A 17,250-nucleotide genomic window follows, 5' to 3' on the forward strand; every position below is an offset into this window, starting at 1 on the left:
GCGGCCTTTCAGGTGATGTCGATATAGGACTTGTTTTACTGTGGATATAGATACTTTTGTACCCGTTTCCTCCAGCATCTTCACAAGGTCCTTTGCTGTTGTTCTGGGATTGATTTGCACTTTTCACACCAAAGTACGTTCATCTCTAGGAGACAGAACGCGTCTCCTTCCTGAGCGATATGACGGCTGCGTGGTCCCATGGTGTTTATACTTGCGTACTATAGTTAGTACAGATGAACATGGTACCCTCAGGCGTTTGGAAATTGCTCCCAAGGATGAACCAGACTTGAGGAAGTCTACCATTTTTTTCTGAGGTCTTGGCTGATTTCTTTTGATTTTCCCATGATGTTAAGCAAAGAGGCACTGAGTTTGAAGGTAGGCCTTGAAATACATCCACAGGTAAACCTCCAATTGACTCAAGTTATGTCAATTAGCCTATCAGAAGCTTCTAAGGCCATGACATCATTTTCTGGAATTTTCCAAGCTGTTTAAAGGCACAGTCAACTTAGTGTAGGTAAACTTCTGACCCACTGGAATTGTGATACAGTGAATTAGAAGTGAAATAATCTTACTTGTGTCATGCACAAAGTAGATGTCCTAGCCGACTTGCCAAAACTAACGTTTGTTAGCAAGAAGTTGTGGAGTGGATGAAAAACGAGTTTGAATGACTCCAACCTAAGTTTATGTAAACTTTCGACTTCAACTGTATATACGTTTGACCTTGCTAAAAATCCATGAGTCAGAGAAACTGTGGGGTAAGATGTACTAGGTTTATTTGAGATTTCATAACGGATACATAACCTGCTCCCTGTTGAGGCAGACAATTAGATTTTCCAATGAAGCCCTTTGTAAAGTAATCAAATTACACAGAAACAGACAGAGGCAAAGTAAGTCAATTATTCTAGTCAATGTGCAGGTTTACACACTCACAACAATCTTACTTCACCCACATTACACCTAAGCGTCTGTCTCTATGATATTAAAAATACTTTAACAATGACAAATCATGTACTCCATATTTGTTTACAGAACAGAAAAGAGCTAACTTACATCTTCGCCCTCGTCTTCGTTGTCCTCTCTGAGCCTTCGCGACTGGAAGGTAATATCAAACACAAACAACATTATATTCTCAGTCTTGACAAATCTAAATACAACTGGCAGATGTAGAGCTCAAACACCTTCGAACGCAATCCCTGCAGAATAATTATCATAATGTAGCATAGAGGAGAAAAACAAACAATTAAAACTGACCCAGGTAGAATAACATTATCGGCATTTTATTTGTTGTATCTTTGCTTTGTGTAATTTTCCCTGTAAGAGACATCAGGTAAAGGCATCTTGTCAAAGAACCTTTTGATATTTGATCATAGCTGGCTCCCCGCTCCATCCTCAGCCCCCTACAGCTATCTTCAAACCCTTACCAATTACCTTTAGCGACATGTCACAGGCCCCTCTCTGAAACAAAGCTTGCTCGCTGCTTTCACAGAAATACATTCAGCTAGAGAATGACTGTAGAAAGGCAAAACAAAAAGGAAGGATCAAGCTAGCCAAAGTGCAGGTAAAAAGCATAGAGAATTGCCCTCAACATTAGCTGTTGCTTTTCCCCCCAGCCCCTGTGGCCAAGTTTTGATGTGCATCTCTTGTCATGGTCTCACCTACCCTGCCTTGATTGACAGCAGCCTTGCCCTCCTCACTCCCTACATCGAGCTCGTCATCGCTCCACTCCCAGTCTCCGTCCTCCATCTTGTGCAGGTGGCCGCTGGACCCTGGAACTCTCCTCACCTAAGCCAAACACAGCACAACCGTTTAGACATCCCATCAAACTGTAGGGTTGAGAGACAAAACACATTTAGTCGCCCACACACCTTCTAATGTTCTCTCAGTAAGGTTAAAACCAACACAACATTAAATGGCATTTACTTGGCCTATATGAGCTGATGAGATTTTTGAAATATTTCATAAAATGTGCAGGTGGATACCAGTAAGCATTTCACAAACACTTAAGCTCGGATTCCTCTCAGAGAGTTTTTAAGGTCTACAAAATGGCTGCTATGAGCTAGCAGAGAACAAAAGAACAAAATAGAACAAAAATGAAACGAAGAAAAGGAAACACACACAACTCCTTAAGCAGCTAACTCTGGATGAATCTAAGTGGAAGCCCCAGCATTCTAGGGCTAAGTCAAAGAACATGTACCCTTCTGATGGCATCAAGTTCTTTCGCTGAACCTGACACAGAGCCCATGCTCCTGGAATTCTGCTCTGGCTCCTTGAGCAAAAAAAAAAGCATCAGTCCACTGTGTGTGGATGCATGTAACAGTTCAGTGGCCTGTATGTCTCTTTACACACAAACACGGTACCGTCAAGCTGCCAAAGCATGTGAACAACTACATTTAGTATTTAATATTAATAGGAACATTTATGAGCATGCACACTTAGAGAAATGCACAAAGGGAAAATATGGGATGAAGGAGTACATACAGGCAAATTACAGGAGCAATCTATAAATGCTCTGAATCGATACTGTATCCTCTGTGTACTGGCGTAGCAAATCAATCTCAGTATTATATCAGTATTATTTTCCAACTTTCAATTACGTAACACATCAATGACTGCTGCAACGCACTGTAATCTTTGATCAATACCTCCTGCAGGTCGCCCTATAAAGAGATCAACTAAGGAGCAGGGCTGCCCTCTTCTGGCCAATGAACAACTGCATAAATTCTGTCATTTGCCTAGAGATACATGTCTAGAATATTACTATTGTGTATTAACTCTGGTTGAATTAATATACCTGCAGAGGAGGTGGGTGTCTCCGGGAGGAAGGGAGATATACAGAATGAGGAAGGTGGGCAGGATGGGAGGGAGAGTGAGGGAGAGGGTAGTAGACAGACAGACTGAGTAAGGGGGTCAAAGGGGAGAGAGTCTGATCTGCTCGGTGATGTGGACAGGTTACAGAGTACTGAGATGACCATGTTTCTGCAAGGATGCCTCTCTGTGCAGGCTAGCCTGTGTCTGCTGAGTGGATAATGTGGGTGATTCTCCATAGGTCAGAACAGCACACCAACAGTTCTAGTGGTGAAACAGGACCAGAAGACAGACAGGATCGGAGGATCAGGGTTGGCTGCAGAGGGTATCATGATTACATCGCAGCCTCAGAATGGAATACTAATCATTCTACAATCAACCATAATCTCTCATTAAAGCTGCAATATGTAACTTTTTGGGAAACCCGACCAAATTCACATAGAAATGCGGGTTATCGATCTGTCATTCTCATTGAAAGCAAGTCTAATATGTGGTAGATCTGTTGTTCTATGTGAGCTATTTCTACGCTTCCCATCTTTTAGTTTATTTTTTGCATCTTTTACTTTCGATTTTGTACACCAGCTGCAAACAGCTGAAAATACAATATTTTGGTTAGGGAAAATATATTTAACAGTGGTTTAGATGGTACAATGATTCTCTACAATATACTTGCTTGTTTTGTCACATATACTGAAATTAGGCAACTATTAGAATTTTACCAACCAGGAAATGGCAGAGCGATTTCTGCATAGTGCACCTTTAAACCATGTTTACCAAATTAGTCAACCCACCCACACACGATCTGAATGATTGTGACTGTTCTGACCAGCATACTGTTCTCCCCTCTGTCACGAGTCACTTCCATCTCTATTGACATTATGCTCTGCTAAATGACTTGGTCATGCGACACCTCCACAATCCCCCATGTCCTCCAGTCACCCATGCCATGTCAGTGAATTTCCATCCAACTCGATCACCCTGGCCTTTTTGCCTTCTGGCAATAGGGTCTTCGCACCCATTACTTCAGTAATCCACATGTAGGACGATGGCGATCCAATATCAACCTTTCCTGCCACACTGCTGCACTCATGCCCAGTTCACAGTGACCGCAAGGCAAACTGAGCATGCAAATGGTATGTTTAAGTGCACCTCCCCGTTACCTAACCACTCACATTAAATTCCATTTGTCTTTGTACGCCACTTGCAGTGAGCGTCTGAGCAAGGTTATGGACCACTAATGCAAGAGTTGTAAGCACATCTATTCTGCATGACTGATATTGCTCCAGGAGTGGCCCATATTTGCAGCCTCACAGAATAGTTTGATCACAAAGTGAATGACGTGTTGATCAGTAAGAGAGAGAGGGAGAGGACACTCAATGTCTGTTGACTGGCGGAGTGTGCTGCCAACCCCTATCATCTTACCATACTTTGTTCATAATGTTCAGTCAATATTGGGTCTGCTTTACTGGGAAGGATGTTTGTTTAGACATTACCCTTTTGGCTCTCTGGGTTATGTTCGGGGCTCTGCATAGCAGCTTCTCGATCAGATATTCTCTGTTCTGCAGATGAAAATCACAACCCATGTTAAGCAAATCTACATACAAATTCTTTAAGCCTCAAAAAAACAAAAAAGAACAGGTCAAATCCTGGAGGTAAAATCATACCTTGGCTTTCTGGAAAAATTTACATTTCAAAAGTTCTGCTGCTGTAGGCCTGAAGAGAAGGAAAATACATGGAGATATAAGAACACATTCCAATCATTGGCCTAGAACTGAATGTACAATTCCTCGAATCTGTCTGTGTGAGAATAGATATTCTTGGGTGGGTGGGTATGAGTGAGCCCACTAAACATGAAGACTATATTTCAGGACTCTCCTGAAATGTGTCTGACATTCTACAGAGACTCGATCAACTCCCAAGGCCATCAGATTTACTTCATCATCAACCAGTGACAGACTCTACAGATTTAGAGAGTAGGCCTAATGCAGTTCACAGAATGGCAGACATGTACAAACCTCTTGGCGGGCTCCTTCTGAAGGCACAGGGTTATTAGCTTCCTAAACGATTTCCCATATTTTTTCAGCATCTCTTTGTCCTCCACACCCGTGTCTAGGGTGGGAGGATCGTTCTGTAAGGTCAGCATTAAGACCTGGGAAGAGAAGAGGAAGGGTCAAAGACATTCAAGTGTTCTCTCAGAGGTTACATAGACATAGGGTAGTAATTTGCCTTTTCATGGTTCATTAGTTAAGATGTAGGCCTATTTCGCTTCCTGTCTGGGATCTAGATATGCAGTGATCAGGCTCACCTTCATGGGTGGGTATCGGTGGTAAGGTGCAGACCCTGTGGCCAACTCTATGGCAGTGATTCCAAAACTCCAAATGTCTGCTTTGAAGTCATAGCCTCGTACCTGTGGACATGGCGGAGCTACTGTTAGTGTTGTACAGTCTAGGTGAAAACAGATAATAGATGTTGCTAAAACTGGCCACAAGCTAGTCTCACCTGTTCCATCACCTCAGGGGCCATCCAACATGGTGTGCCCACAAAAGTCTTCCGTACTTTGTTTCTGGTCATATCTCCTCCAGTGGCCAAAAAGGCACTAACTCCAAAATCTATGAAGAAATATGGATAATTCAGATGACATGTATGGATGTAAATGTTATACCTCATTAACATCTGATAGAAAGGGATAATAACGTTTTGCGGTATTTGCTCAAATATACTCAAACCACTAAGAGGTCTTTCACAAGTATTTCATGTTATACACCTTATACAAACTGTACACACTCCAGCTCTTCAGTTGCATTCGTGTTAGAATGGTTCTCCTTGCTGTGTTTGTAGGCTAAAGGTCGTCCAAGTACATGAAAGACTGTACGCCTCCAGTGATTTATGTTGGGGGACCTGTTTGACTACCTTTATGTTATTCAGTAAATGGGTCGTTCCACCAATTCGGTGCACTTTGAGATGTGTAACTTTGTGGGGAAAACAATGTCACCTATGTCATGCTCAACTTAATAAAAAACGTGTTTTCCCATCTCAAGAGGTTAAATGACAAAATATACTATAGTAAGTGTCTATTAAGTGCCAAATAAAGTAACAGGGTTGACTGTAACATGCTTGAATGCAAGCTTCACAAAACAAATTGAATAGTTCAAACTTTTCCACCACAAAACTCAAATGGCACAAAAAAAGAGTGCTTTTAAACTATGATTTTACTGTTAGATGTTCATAGCCTCTTTTGAAAAAAATATTTAACAGTTCAGTTCATGTAACAGGGTTGACCTTAAAATGAGGGACAGGTTTTGACCTTGAAATGAATCAATAATCATATGAAATATTACTTTGTCAGAGCAACACAATAACTATGGCCTTACAATATTGGTGAAAACTTGCAGAAATGTTGGGGTTAGGGGGATTAAAATATTCCTAGAAGTCACCGAGGAAGGTAATGTCAACATGCTGAAATTTGGCACTTTAGCAAGACTTTATTTATATTAAAAATCTGATTTATTGAATTCTCCATGTGGCCTATATTAAAAGCCACATCATTGAATATAACAGGGTCAAAATTGGTGCTCAATTTAAAAAATATATGTATATATAAAAAGGATGCAAAAGGCACTCATTCTGTGGAAAGACCCAAATATTGTCAACCCCATTGTGTAGAAATACAAGAAATGTCTGTTTCGTGCAGAACATACTGAGTTGAACTAAATGCACTTATGAACTGGTACAGTTGAAGTTGGAAGTTTACATACACCTTAGCCAAATAAATACATTTCAACTCCGTTTTTCACAATTCCTGTTTAAGGTCAGTTAGGATTACCACTTTATTTTAAGAAAGTGAAATGTCAGAATAATAGTAGAGAGAATGATTAATTTCAGCTTTTATTTATTTCATCACATTCCCAGTGGGTCAGAAGTTTACATACACTCAATTAGTATTTGGCAGCATTGCCTTTAAATTGTTTAACTAGGGACAAATGTTTCAGGTGGCTTTCCACAAGTTTCCCACAATATGTTGGGTGAATTTTGGCCCATTCCTCCTGACAGAGCTGGTGTAACTGAGTCAGGTTTATAGGCCTCCTTGCTCGCACATGCCTTTTCAGTTCAGCCCACAAATGTTCTACGGGATTGAGGTCAGGGCTTTGTGATGACCACTCCAATACCTTGACTTTGTTGTCCTTAAGCCATTTTGCCACAACTTTGGAAGTATGCCTGGGGGGTCATTGTCCATTTGGAAGACCCATTTGCGACCATGCCTTAACTTTCTGACTGATGTCTTGAGATGGTGCTTTAATATATCCACATAATTTTCCTGCCTCATGATGCCATTTATTTTGTGAAGTGCACCAGTCCCTCCAACAGCAAAGCACCCCCACAACATGATGCTGCCACCCCTGTGCTTCACGGTTGGGATGGTGTTCTTCAGCTTGCAAGCAATCCCCTTTTTCCTCCAAACATAACGATGGTCATTATGGCCAAACAGTTATATTTTTGTTTCATCAGACCAGAGGACATTTCTCCAAAAAGTATGATCTTCGTCCCCATGAGCAGTTGCAAACCGTAGTCTGGCTTTTTTATGGCGGTGTTGGAGCAGTGGCTTCTTCCTTGCGGAGCGGCCTTTCAGGTTATGTCGATATAGGACTTGTTTTACTGTGGATACTTTTGTACCTGTTTCCTCCAGCATCTTCACAAGGTCCTTTGCTTTTGTTCTGGGATTGATTTGCACTTTTCGCACCAAAGTACGTTCATCTCTAGGAGACAGAACGCGTCTCCTTCCTGAGCGGTATGGCGGCTGTGTGGTCCCATGGTGTTTATACTTGCATACTATTGTTTGTACAGATGAACATGGTACCTTGAGGTGTTTGGAAATTGCTCCCAAAGATGAACCAGACTTGTGGAGGTCTATAAAAAACTTCTGAGGTCTTGGCTGATTTCTTTTCATTTTCCCATGATGTCAAGCGAAGAGGCACTGAGTTTGAAGGTAGGCCTTGAAATACATCCACAGGTACACCTCCAATTGACTCAAATGATGTCAATTAGCCTATCAGAAGCTTCTAAAGCCATGACATCATTTTCTGGAATTTTCCAAGCTGTTTAAAGGCACAGTCAACTTAGTGTATGTAAACTTCTGACCCACTGGAATTGTGATACAGTGAATTATAAGTGAAATAATCTGTCTGTAAACAATTGTTGGAAAAAATACTTGTGTCATGCACAAAGTAGATGTCCTAATCGACTTGCCAACAAGAAATTTGTGGAGTGGTTGAAAAACAAGCTTTAATGACTCCAACCTAAGTGTATGTAAACTTCCGACTTCAACTGTATATCTACATTAATGTTGTATTCCTAGCAAATAAATAAAACACTTATAAAATACTAACTTTTTACTCAATATTTTTTTTTTCACTCAATATTTTGAGTGGGGCTGAAAGGTCTTCAGGACAGGAAAGAGAAACACGCAGTCAACATGTAAACTACTGCGTATTCGCTAGCTTCAAAAATATATTAATCTTTGCCATTTTACAAGTATATTCCTACTTTTGATTGGTGAAGTCTGGCATTATGTTGATTAGGCTGTTGAATTAACTGAATGTGTGGAAGCATCATTCAAAAAGTACTATCTTTGTGGCAGTCAGTGAGCTGTGAGAATACAATTTAACAGGTGAAGATGAGGTGAGGGAGTGACATTACTCACACACCTGCAATCTGAACAGATCCATCCTCTCCCAACAGAATGTTCCCAGCCTTCACATCCCTGAGGTCACACACACACAGCAAAAACACCCCAGTCAGGCCCAAACAGTATCTATCGACCTAAGTGGAGCAGGATCAATTGCATCCATGTGTACAAATTAGTTTTGCAGCCTACTGTCATTTGGAACACTGCCCAATGGGGTAATAGTGGTTTACTTCTTTATGCCCTTGACATCCAGGCAAGTTCAAAGAACACAATCTGTCAATAAATTACATTGAAACAGTAGATAATGTCATCACAATTTAACTAATACCATGTAACTCTTAGATTACAATTTATAGATTAATACTATGTAACTTTTAAATACACTCTTTTAAGGAAGACCCTGTGCAAAGAATTAATGTTTAAAACTCCAGACAGTAGAGGCTCCTCCGAGGAGGGAGGGGAGGATCATCTTCCTCAGTGAATTTCATAAAAATAAAAATAGTTCAACATTAAAAAAGTTACTGTTTTTAGATAAAACTATGCTAAATATATTCAGGTCACCAAATAATTGATTAAAACACAAGGTTTTGCAGTGAAGGTCTACAGTAGCCTCAACAGCCCTCTGTAGGGTAGAACCATGGTGTAGCCGGAGGACAGCTAGCTTCTGTCCTCCTCTGTGTACATTGACTTAAATACAAAACTCAGGAGGCTCATGGTTCTCACCGCCTTCCATAGACTTCCGGAGGATGTCCTCCAACCTATCAGAGCTCTTGCAGCATGAACTGACATGTTGTCCACCCAATCAAAGAATCAGACAATTAATCTAGTACTGAGAGCATAAGCTACAGCTAGCTAGCAATGCAGTGCATTACACATTGTGAGTAGTTGAGTCAAAGAGAGAGAAAGACAATAGTTGAACAGTTTTGAACAAATTAATATTTTAAAAAATGAAGGACAAGTGAGAGAGAGAGAGAGAGAGAGAGAGAGAGAGAGAGACTTATATTTTGTTGTATTTTTTTCAGTTTCACTTACTTAGCTAGGCAATGCAGCTAGTTTAGCCTACTCAAACACCCGGATCAAACAGAGTGGAAAGCTATGTTAGCTAGCTGGCTATGGCTATCCAACTCTGGAACTCTTTCAAGTTAAGGTAAGCTTTTGGTTGTATTAATTTATTGCCACCGCGGCCCGCCAGTGTAACTGCTAAACTGGTTGCTGACTGTACACTGCACTGCATGATTGTAGGGGGTTTACTAATGTGTTAGTTCTTGCTGCTATGTTGACTATGACGTTAATATGGTGACAATGATGTAGGCTGTGTGTAGCGGTTAGCGGTTATGATATGAAGGTTTGGCTTGGAAGGTTTTTTTTGCCTGGTCACAGAAAACTGATGTGTTGTGCACTGAAGTCCACAAGCAAAGGGAAAAGGTGAGAGGAGAACATGTAGTTTCGAGAAAGAATAAAACTATCAAAGGGATCATAATTTTTTTATGTGGCTGCTATGAAAGTGAACTGTGTTTGAGTGTGATCAGGGTGTGATCATTCATTCCGGCGATTCTGTTGGAAAAATGTTTCTTAAACGGATTAACATACTGGAATTTGTCCAACATAAACTCTCGTTTGCAACTGTTGGACATATGATTACACCCTAGATCAGCTAGATGCAGTCAGGAGTGTGCAAGGCAGTATTGAATGTGTCAATGTCTGTCACCTTGATTACTCAAATTTAGGGCTGACCCCATTTAGTCGACTGGTCGATAGGCTGAGATTTTTTTAGTTGAGCAGACCAAGATTTTTTAAGTCTAGCAGTCTAAAAAATATTTTGGGGCACATGAGACACCCGTCTGACTCACGGGGATGGCACACCAGTATCACCAGTAGAACATTTACCGTTAATTTCCATCATTTCTAATCTACAATGTTAGTTTTGTTATGGTCATTTCTGTTAATGCATTAAATCTATTATTATTACAGTCTTTTACCGTTCTCAGTCGGAGTGGACATGTTGCTTGCTGACCGCACAACCTAGGCTACACTTGTGAGAAACAAGTTTTGTTTTTTTCATTCCATTTAGGAGTTGTCAATTTGTTAATTGTGGTTTGTTTTGTAGCGCTCCTGTAAATGTTGAGTAAGGACACGCACCTGATTATACATAGAAGTAGGCCTAGGCTACCTGGCCTGCGCACAAATTCAGGCCTATAAATGTACACATTTGGGGATCTGGTAGTATTTCTGATTGTCTTAACTCACCACCACTGTGGAACTTAATTTGTTCTTCACCTCAAACACCAAGTAAACAAAGTCTGTTTTTACATCCATTGAGAGTGACAATAGTTCCTCAATGTAGCCTATTTCAAAATTATTTCCAGCGCTCTTTCGATATCCGCTCAGCGTGAAAGGGAGGAAAAAATGTCATGCTCTGATCAGGTGGAGGAAACATCATAAAATAGGCCTACTTGATTACTTCTTATCCCTTGTGCAAATATCCTACAGCTATGTCTTTCTGGGGCTCACTGGATCTGGAAACTCTGAGGTCCCCGAATATTTTATACAATGTTGCAAGTTTAAGCTTCAGGCTGGACCCAAGTTAATAGCTTATACAATGTTTCTAGTTCCTTGCAGACAGGCCATGAGTAGCCAATGTGATTAATTAGGATATTCATTTTTATCAGTATATTTTCTAACTGCAGGCTGCAATGTTTTTATTTGTTGGCTTTATGTAGGCTAATTTGACATAGTTGGCAATGGCAATATAAGTTACTTTTAGAATTGTTATTAACCATATGATAATGATTTTGAGTTTCATAGACTTTATTATAAATTAAATTAAACTTGCCCACGAAAATGTGCATATAAAAATCATAACTGGCACACAGATCGGTAGAAATGGTAAGATAAATTGGCACTCCAGATGGAAAAGGTTTGCCGACCCCTGGTGTAGCCTATTAGGAGCGTAACAGCAGGAGCGTAACAGCAGAATCTGTGAATGCCAGCAGAAGCAGGAGGAAGAGGGTCGGGAACAGGTTTCTTTTTCTTCTGGTTAGGCTATCTTGATCTCTGTCTCCCTCGAGTCATTTGTGTGTCTTATTATTTAATCCCAGTGTGCTTAAAGCATCAGACAAGCTCAGTAGCCTACATACAGAATAGTTGATTTTATTAAAACACATAGGGTGTGTCTATGTAGGGAAAGATACACATTTCAAAATGTCTACCAATCAATTGGTCGAAAGAACAGACGACTAACAAGATTTTTTTTAGTCGGGGACAGCCCTACTAAAATGTCTCTCGACCTGTGCACCTATGTTGTAAACTTTCATTAATAGCCTAGGTTGTAGCAACCTCGTGATAGGTATAGGGGAAAAATGTGAGTATCATATTGTAGCCTAAACCTATCGATGTTACAATGAGCTGGGTGAAGGGAATATGAATGACAGTCATCAAATATGCTGTAATAGAAATAAGGCTATGCTCATAAAAAAAATAATCGTCCTCCCTTTTCTTAAACGGCACCGACCATCACTGACTCCAGGGTATCTTACCTGTGAATCTGTCCATTTCTATGCAGGTAGTCCAGCCCCTCAAGGACCTCTTTTAGTATGGTTGCAATGATGAGCTCATCTAGAACTCCATTTTTGTGCTCTCCTCTGCTAAAGGTATGCTTTATTATATCCAACATGGATCCTAAAAAGAGGAAGCAGACAGACAAACAGTGCCCACAATGCCCAATGCTGATATGTCAATTTCTACATAAGATCCTTCCATGTCAACTGTTCTATTGACCCATTCTATGTTAAGCAAGTTTGTTACAATGTTTTATATTCATCCCAGCCGTACCTGGTGTGATAACACTTCACTTTTAATGCCACTGCACATAGGTCTACAGTAAACTGAAAGGATGGACAATTGCTCGTTACATGTCGTGATGGTTGAAATTGTATGAGATCAATGTCATGACTTTGCAGTTCTATTTTGCTAGGTTGGTGAAGGTCAACGCTTACCTCCACTCAGAAGTTTCATGACTAACCAAAGTTCATCCTTTACCACAAATGAGGTGTAGTAGGTGACAACATTTGGATGGTTGCATTGGCTCATGGCTTGAATTTCTTTCTATTGTATGAGAGGAAAGAGGCTCATATGAGAAACAAATTAAAGTTAACATCTGTTGACAACCTTTCTTATAACAAGGATTGTTCATAGGTCATTTGCGTCTCTAAAAATGAAGTGAACAAACACTGTAACTTATGGCTAATTTATTTTTCAAATGGACACTTGAGTGTAGCACAGCCCTCCTACTCAGCCTCTAATAGACATACACAAGAGAGAACAGCAAAGTCGAATTACAGGCCAATCAGGAAAGTATGGGCCAGAGAGAGCCCGAGGCACTGTGGTCACACACAATGAAAATATAGCCTTTATTTATTGTTGCTCTCACCAATAGCTCATCCATGCTGGTCTGGCATTTTTCCAAGTTGATTCTCTTTATGGCCACACGTTCCTGTCTGGGGGTGCAGAGGGCAGCCTGCACTACGGCTGTGGCCCCACTGCCTGGTACCACAGACAAATAGAGGTGCAATTATAAAACAGGGCAGGAGACAGTACAGTAACATTAAATGTGACCAAGGTGAACAGCATAAGGGATCATTGAAACATGCAGTATCATTGTGTGTCTGTTCGGAATATGAAATGTTTTTTGTGACATTTAAATAATAACTAATGTATATTCCATGACAGTTCAGAACAGAATTGAACAAATACAGTATGTGCAAACATATTTTCCAATGACATGTTAATTCCTCTGCATAACAGTCAGTGTATCCAAAGACAAAGCTGTGAAGAGGGGTTTATAAGAACCAGGCCATGCTAAGCTATAGTTGTCTTGCACTAAGAATGTGACACAGTACACACCATGCCAACTGCCGGTGACAGATAAGGATGAGAGGAGATCGGACTGCTCAACAGTTGATTATAAGCACAAAAAAAGATGACTGACTAGCCACAGCAGCTCGTGGTTGTAGTGCTATCCCTTATCAGCACTGATATGGCTTTCTTTAGCTGTCAGTGTCAGCTCAAATGTCTCTCACCGTTCACAGGTGCCAAAATTCTTAAATGAGCAGAAAACGTTGAGTATTTGGGGAATTACTGTGAATAACTGCATTATAGGCCTACCAAACGAGGTCTGGCGTTATTAGCAGTAGGGGAAGTGGAGAGTGACACTCAGTATTGTTACAATGTAACCGGTTCTATAACTCCTTGATGTAACCTAATAGAAGTGAAAATAAACCTTGATGACCTAAGAAACTTGACTGACCTGCAGAAACAATAAACTAAACATTCTTATCCACTGTAATGTTTTATCTATGGATTACAAAATAAAGATGATACATTGCTTACAGTGAGGCAAAGCAACATCTTAAAATGTATATAATTATTTTTTACAACTATACATTAATTATAATACATTGACAGAAGGCGGCTTATAAATTATGTCTATAGGCTATTTGTCTTTCCTTTTCCAAAGACAATTAAATAATCTGTGACAACATTCTTACAAAGTAGACCATTTTTTGCATAGCCTAATACCCATCATAATCATAATAGGCATAATAACGTTGGACTGATATTAAAACTGAATGTTACTCGTGTTTATTTTGTTTCGTGTAGCCTAACAGTAGATCCTCTTACTAACTTCAGAGTGGCATGCAATTCAATATCCCTTCTCTACCGAAGGATAACATGCCATTCCCGTGAGGACTGCATCCATGCATAGACTCATCTATTTCAATATTAGCCTACTGGACATGTGCCATAAATGAGCATCGTTCAGGATTGCATTAAAAACGCATTTACATTAAATTCCTACCCATACGAATAGAACTTTACAATGACTATAAATATCTCTCAATATGATGAAATTAGTGGTTTCCTCTTACAAGAGCAAGCGGATAGAGGTTGTTATTAACATCCGCAATGCAAAGCATTAAAGAGACGCTGTTCAATATGAAAAAGCCGGTAGGCCCTCGTCGTCATTCACCGCTGATAACCGCCCGAGCCATATCCATGATAAAACATTATATCATTACACTATAGAAATGTAGCCTACTAACCTATGACTTCCTGTAACTCGTACGACTCCCTGGTAATTGGCCAGCTCGTTGTCAGCACTGGTTGCGGATTCTGGACAGGAGCCGGAGATTCGCCTTGCTCCGCCATGATGCTGCTGCTGCTGCTGAGCTAGCTACTTAGCGACCACAGACTGTAAAATGTGCATTCACTCCCGACTACAGAAGTGTCAGCTGCTGCAGAGCGTTACTACGGTTAGTGCTATCCTGAATCCTTGGGACGTCCCTAAACCCTAACCTTAACCCCTACCCTAACCCTAACCATAAGAATAGCCCTTACCATTACCATTACCATAACCCTTACCAAACCTTAACCCTACCTTAACTCGTACATTAAGCGTTTAAAACGTCAACTTCAACAGGGTGACGTCAGAGTTGGGACGTCCCAATGATCCCATTTAGACTTTTCCGCATTACTACCGCTTGCGATGAAAACATCAGGAAAATAAAGGGCCACATTCATTGTGCAACTTTCACCACAACGGCAATGTGTCATTTGACTTTATTATAACCCATTATATTAAAATGTCTACCATATATGGTTTTAAACAACAACCAATAGGCTAAATATTAAAATAAATTATGTTCATATTTAAGATTGCCTATTCTATTTCTCTAGATTATTCGTTGAATAGGCTAAATTCAAATAATCATGCTGAAAAAAAACACTTGAAATGTTGTGATAGGCCTATTAAAGTTGCAATTTTAAAAACAAATGTAAATTCCAACTCTGAAAGTTGTCTTTGTTAGTTGCCAAATCAAATATAATCAAATGAATTGCCTATTGTTTGATTAATAAATAAATTAAACTTAACTTGAAACAATTGAATTCGTTTTAGGCCTATGGCGTTGGTTACAGTTTAGCCTGGATATTTTGAATGACGCAGTGATGAACTGTCGTTGTGGTGAAAGTTGGACAATGAATGTGGCCCTTTATTTTGTATATTACATTGTACCCTGTATGATAAAAGTTGCTACAAAGTATCACAGGGCGCAAAAAAACAAAAAAAATCCACTAGATGGCAATATTACACCTTCAATCATATACCAACATTTGTGAGGCCCTACAATACAATAATGCCTATGAGGTGTCTCTTGGTGAAAGTACATTACTGATTACAACAATATAAAAAGGTGTCATTTTATTAAATAAATACATTCACATTCTGTATTTACACATCTATTCATGTCTAATCTCTTGTGGAAAGATTCGTCTGCCTAGGCTACAATTACGTGAGACTAGTTCTGGGTAAACCGAGATTAATTAATTAATGCTATAATTTCCTCGACAAAAACATTATACAGCAGCTCTTCTGCTATGAGTGTGCTGGTAAGTAGGGTGGCATGATTGACTAAGTATTCATGTTGATACAGTGCGTTTTCCATGTATTTATTTTTTGCTTTCAATGGCTATGGGACATTTGCCTAACAGGAACATGTGTCAGGAACAGTCAGGACAGGAAATCGGGAACATATTATTCAATAAGTATTTCAGACTAACAACAATATAATCGTATTATTCTGCATTCTATTGAGGAGAAAAAATATCAACAGTCAAGGTACACTCAGCCTATTCCATAAATTAAGCTAAAATCATAATTTAAGATACATTGCTATTGCCATACACCACTTATGCGTGAATACCTTTGTATAGTGACTGCCTGTGTGACATTTCAATGCACCAATCACTTGCGGAGGAGTAGATGCCTGATTCATTCTACTTCCCTACACTGGAAAGAGCGAGGGAGAAAATAGACCAGTGTGTTGTGAACAACAGCGTGAGCAACAACAGTGGATCGGAGGTTCGCATCATAATAAAAGTCCGTCATTGAAAATGACGCAAACGGATAAAAATAATGGAATCATGCCACAATTTTGTTTGTGGCATGTTTGGAATGTTGTTAAATAAATTCAACAAAAGACAATTCATTTTAAAAATCAGTTGATTGCACTGTGGACGTATTTGAATTCAGAATTGCATTGGAGGCATACTTAAATGTACAGCCTAACCTATGGATTGTGCACCCATTAAATGGGGTATCAGCCTACTCAGTGACACTCACAGAACACAACAATGTAGAGTTTACACAAATATTAGCGTCTTAGCTCTTATTGCCGGACTTTGATTGTGGGAAATCACCTCTCCATTCGGTTTATTGTGTGCATGTATACTGGACATTAATATTGCACTGTACAGCCTAACGTATGGATTGTACTTCCATGAAATGCGGTACCAGCCTACTCAGTGACACTCACAGAGCACAACCATGTGGAATTTACTAAGATGCTAATACTGTATCTGCTAATACTGTATTCACTATTTTAATATGTTGGTAACCCGAGTATGTTGGTAACCCTCGAAGCAGGTGTTTGAAGGATATATTGGCACGTGTGTTGTTCGTCTCGGGCCAGCAAACCATGCCAATATATCCTCCAAACACCGGCATTGAGGGTTACCAACATATTCGGGTTACGAGGGTTACCAACATAAACATTCCATGTTAAGCATTATCTAGTCCAATTGTGGCATGATTCCACTATTTTTACCTGTTTCATGTTTCAATAGAGGACTTTTATTTTGAAGGCAACCCGCTTTCACTATTGTTGCTCACACTAATGTCGTTCACGACACACGCGTGGGAAATA

The 17,250-nt window shown here is 39.9% G+C and overlaps 1 protein-coding gene across 1 annotated transcript in view; it reads right to left on the reverse strand.

Moving 5' to 3' along the window:
• The window catches only part of stk39 (serine threonine kinase 39), a 30,552-nt gene extending 15,596 nt beyond the window's left edge, over positions 1-14,956 (reverse strand). Inside the window, exons 1-12 of the mRNA XM_024388934.2 lie at positions 14,590-14,956; positions 12,918-13,030; positions 12,484-12,592; positions 12,025-12,166; positions 8,508-8,563; positions 5,305-5,414; positions 5,111-5,212; positions 4,821-4,954; positions 4,470-4,518; positions 4,299-4,364; positions 1,660-1,782; positions 1,051-1,092 (exon numbers count right to left, since the gene is read on the reverse strand). Of these exons, the coding sequence (XP_024244702.1) occupies positions 1,051-1,092; positions 1,660-1,782; positions 4,299-4,364; positions 4,470-4,518; positions 4,821-4,954; positions 5,111-5,212; positions 5,305-5,414; positions 8,508-8,563; positions 12,025-12,166; positions 12,484-12,592; positions 12,918-13,030; positions 14,590-14,695 (1,152 nt within the window). The 5' untranslated portion in view covers positions 14,696-14,956. The remainder of the gene's footprint in view (positions 1-1,050; positions 1,093-1,659; positions 1,783-4,298; positions 4,365-4,469; positions 4,519-4,820; positions 4,955-5,110; positions 5,213-5,304; positions 5,415-8,507; positions 8,564-12,024; positions 12,167-12,483; positions 12,593-12,917; positions 13,031-14,589) is intronic.
• Between the last annotated feature and the right edge of the window lie 2,294 nt (positions 14,957-17,250).

Source organism: Oncorhynchus tshawytscha, linkage group LG26 (genome assembly GCF_018296145.1).
Source record: "Oncorhynchus tshawytscha isolate Ot180627B linkage group LG26, Otsh_v2.0, whole genome shotgun sequence".
Lineage (NCBI taxonomy): Eukaryota > Metazoa > Chordata > Actinopteri > Salmoniformes > Salmonidae > Oncorhynchus > Oncorhynchus tshawytscha.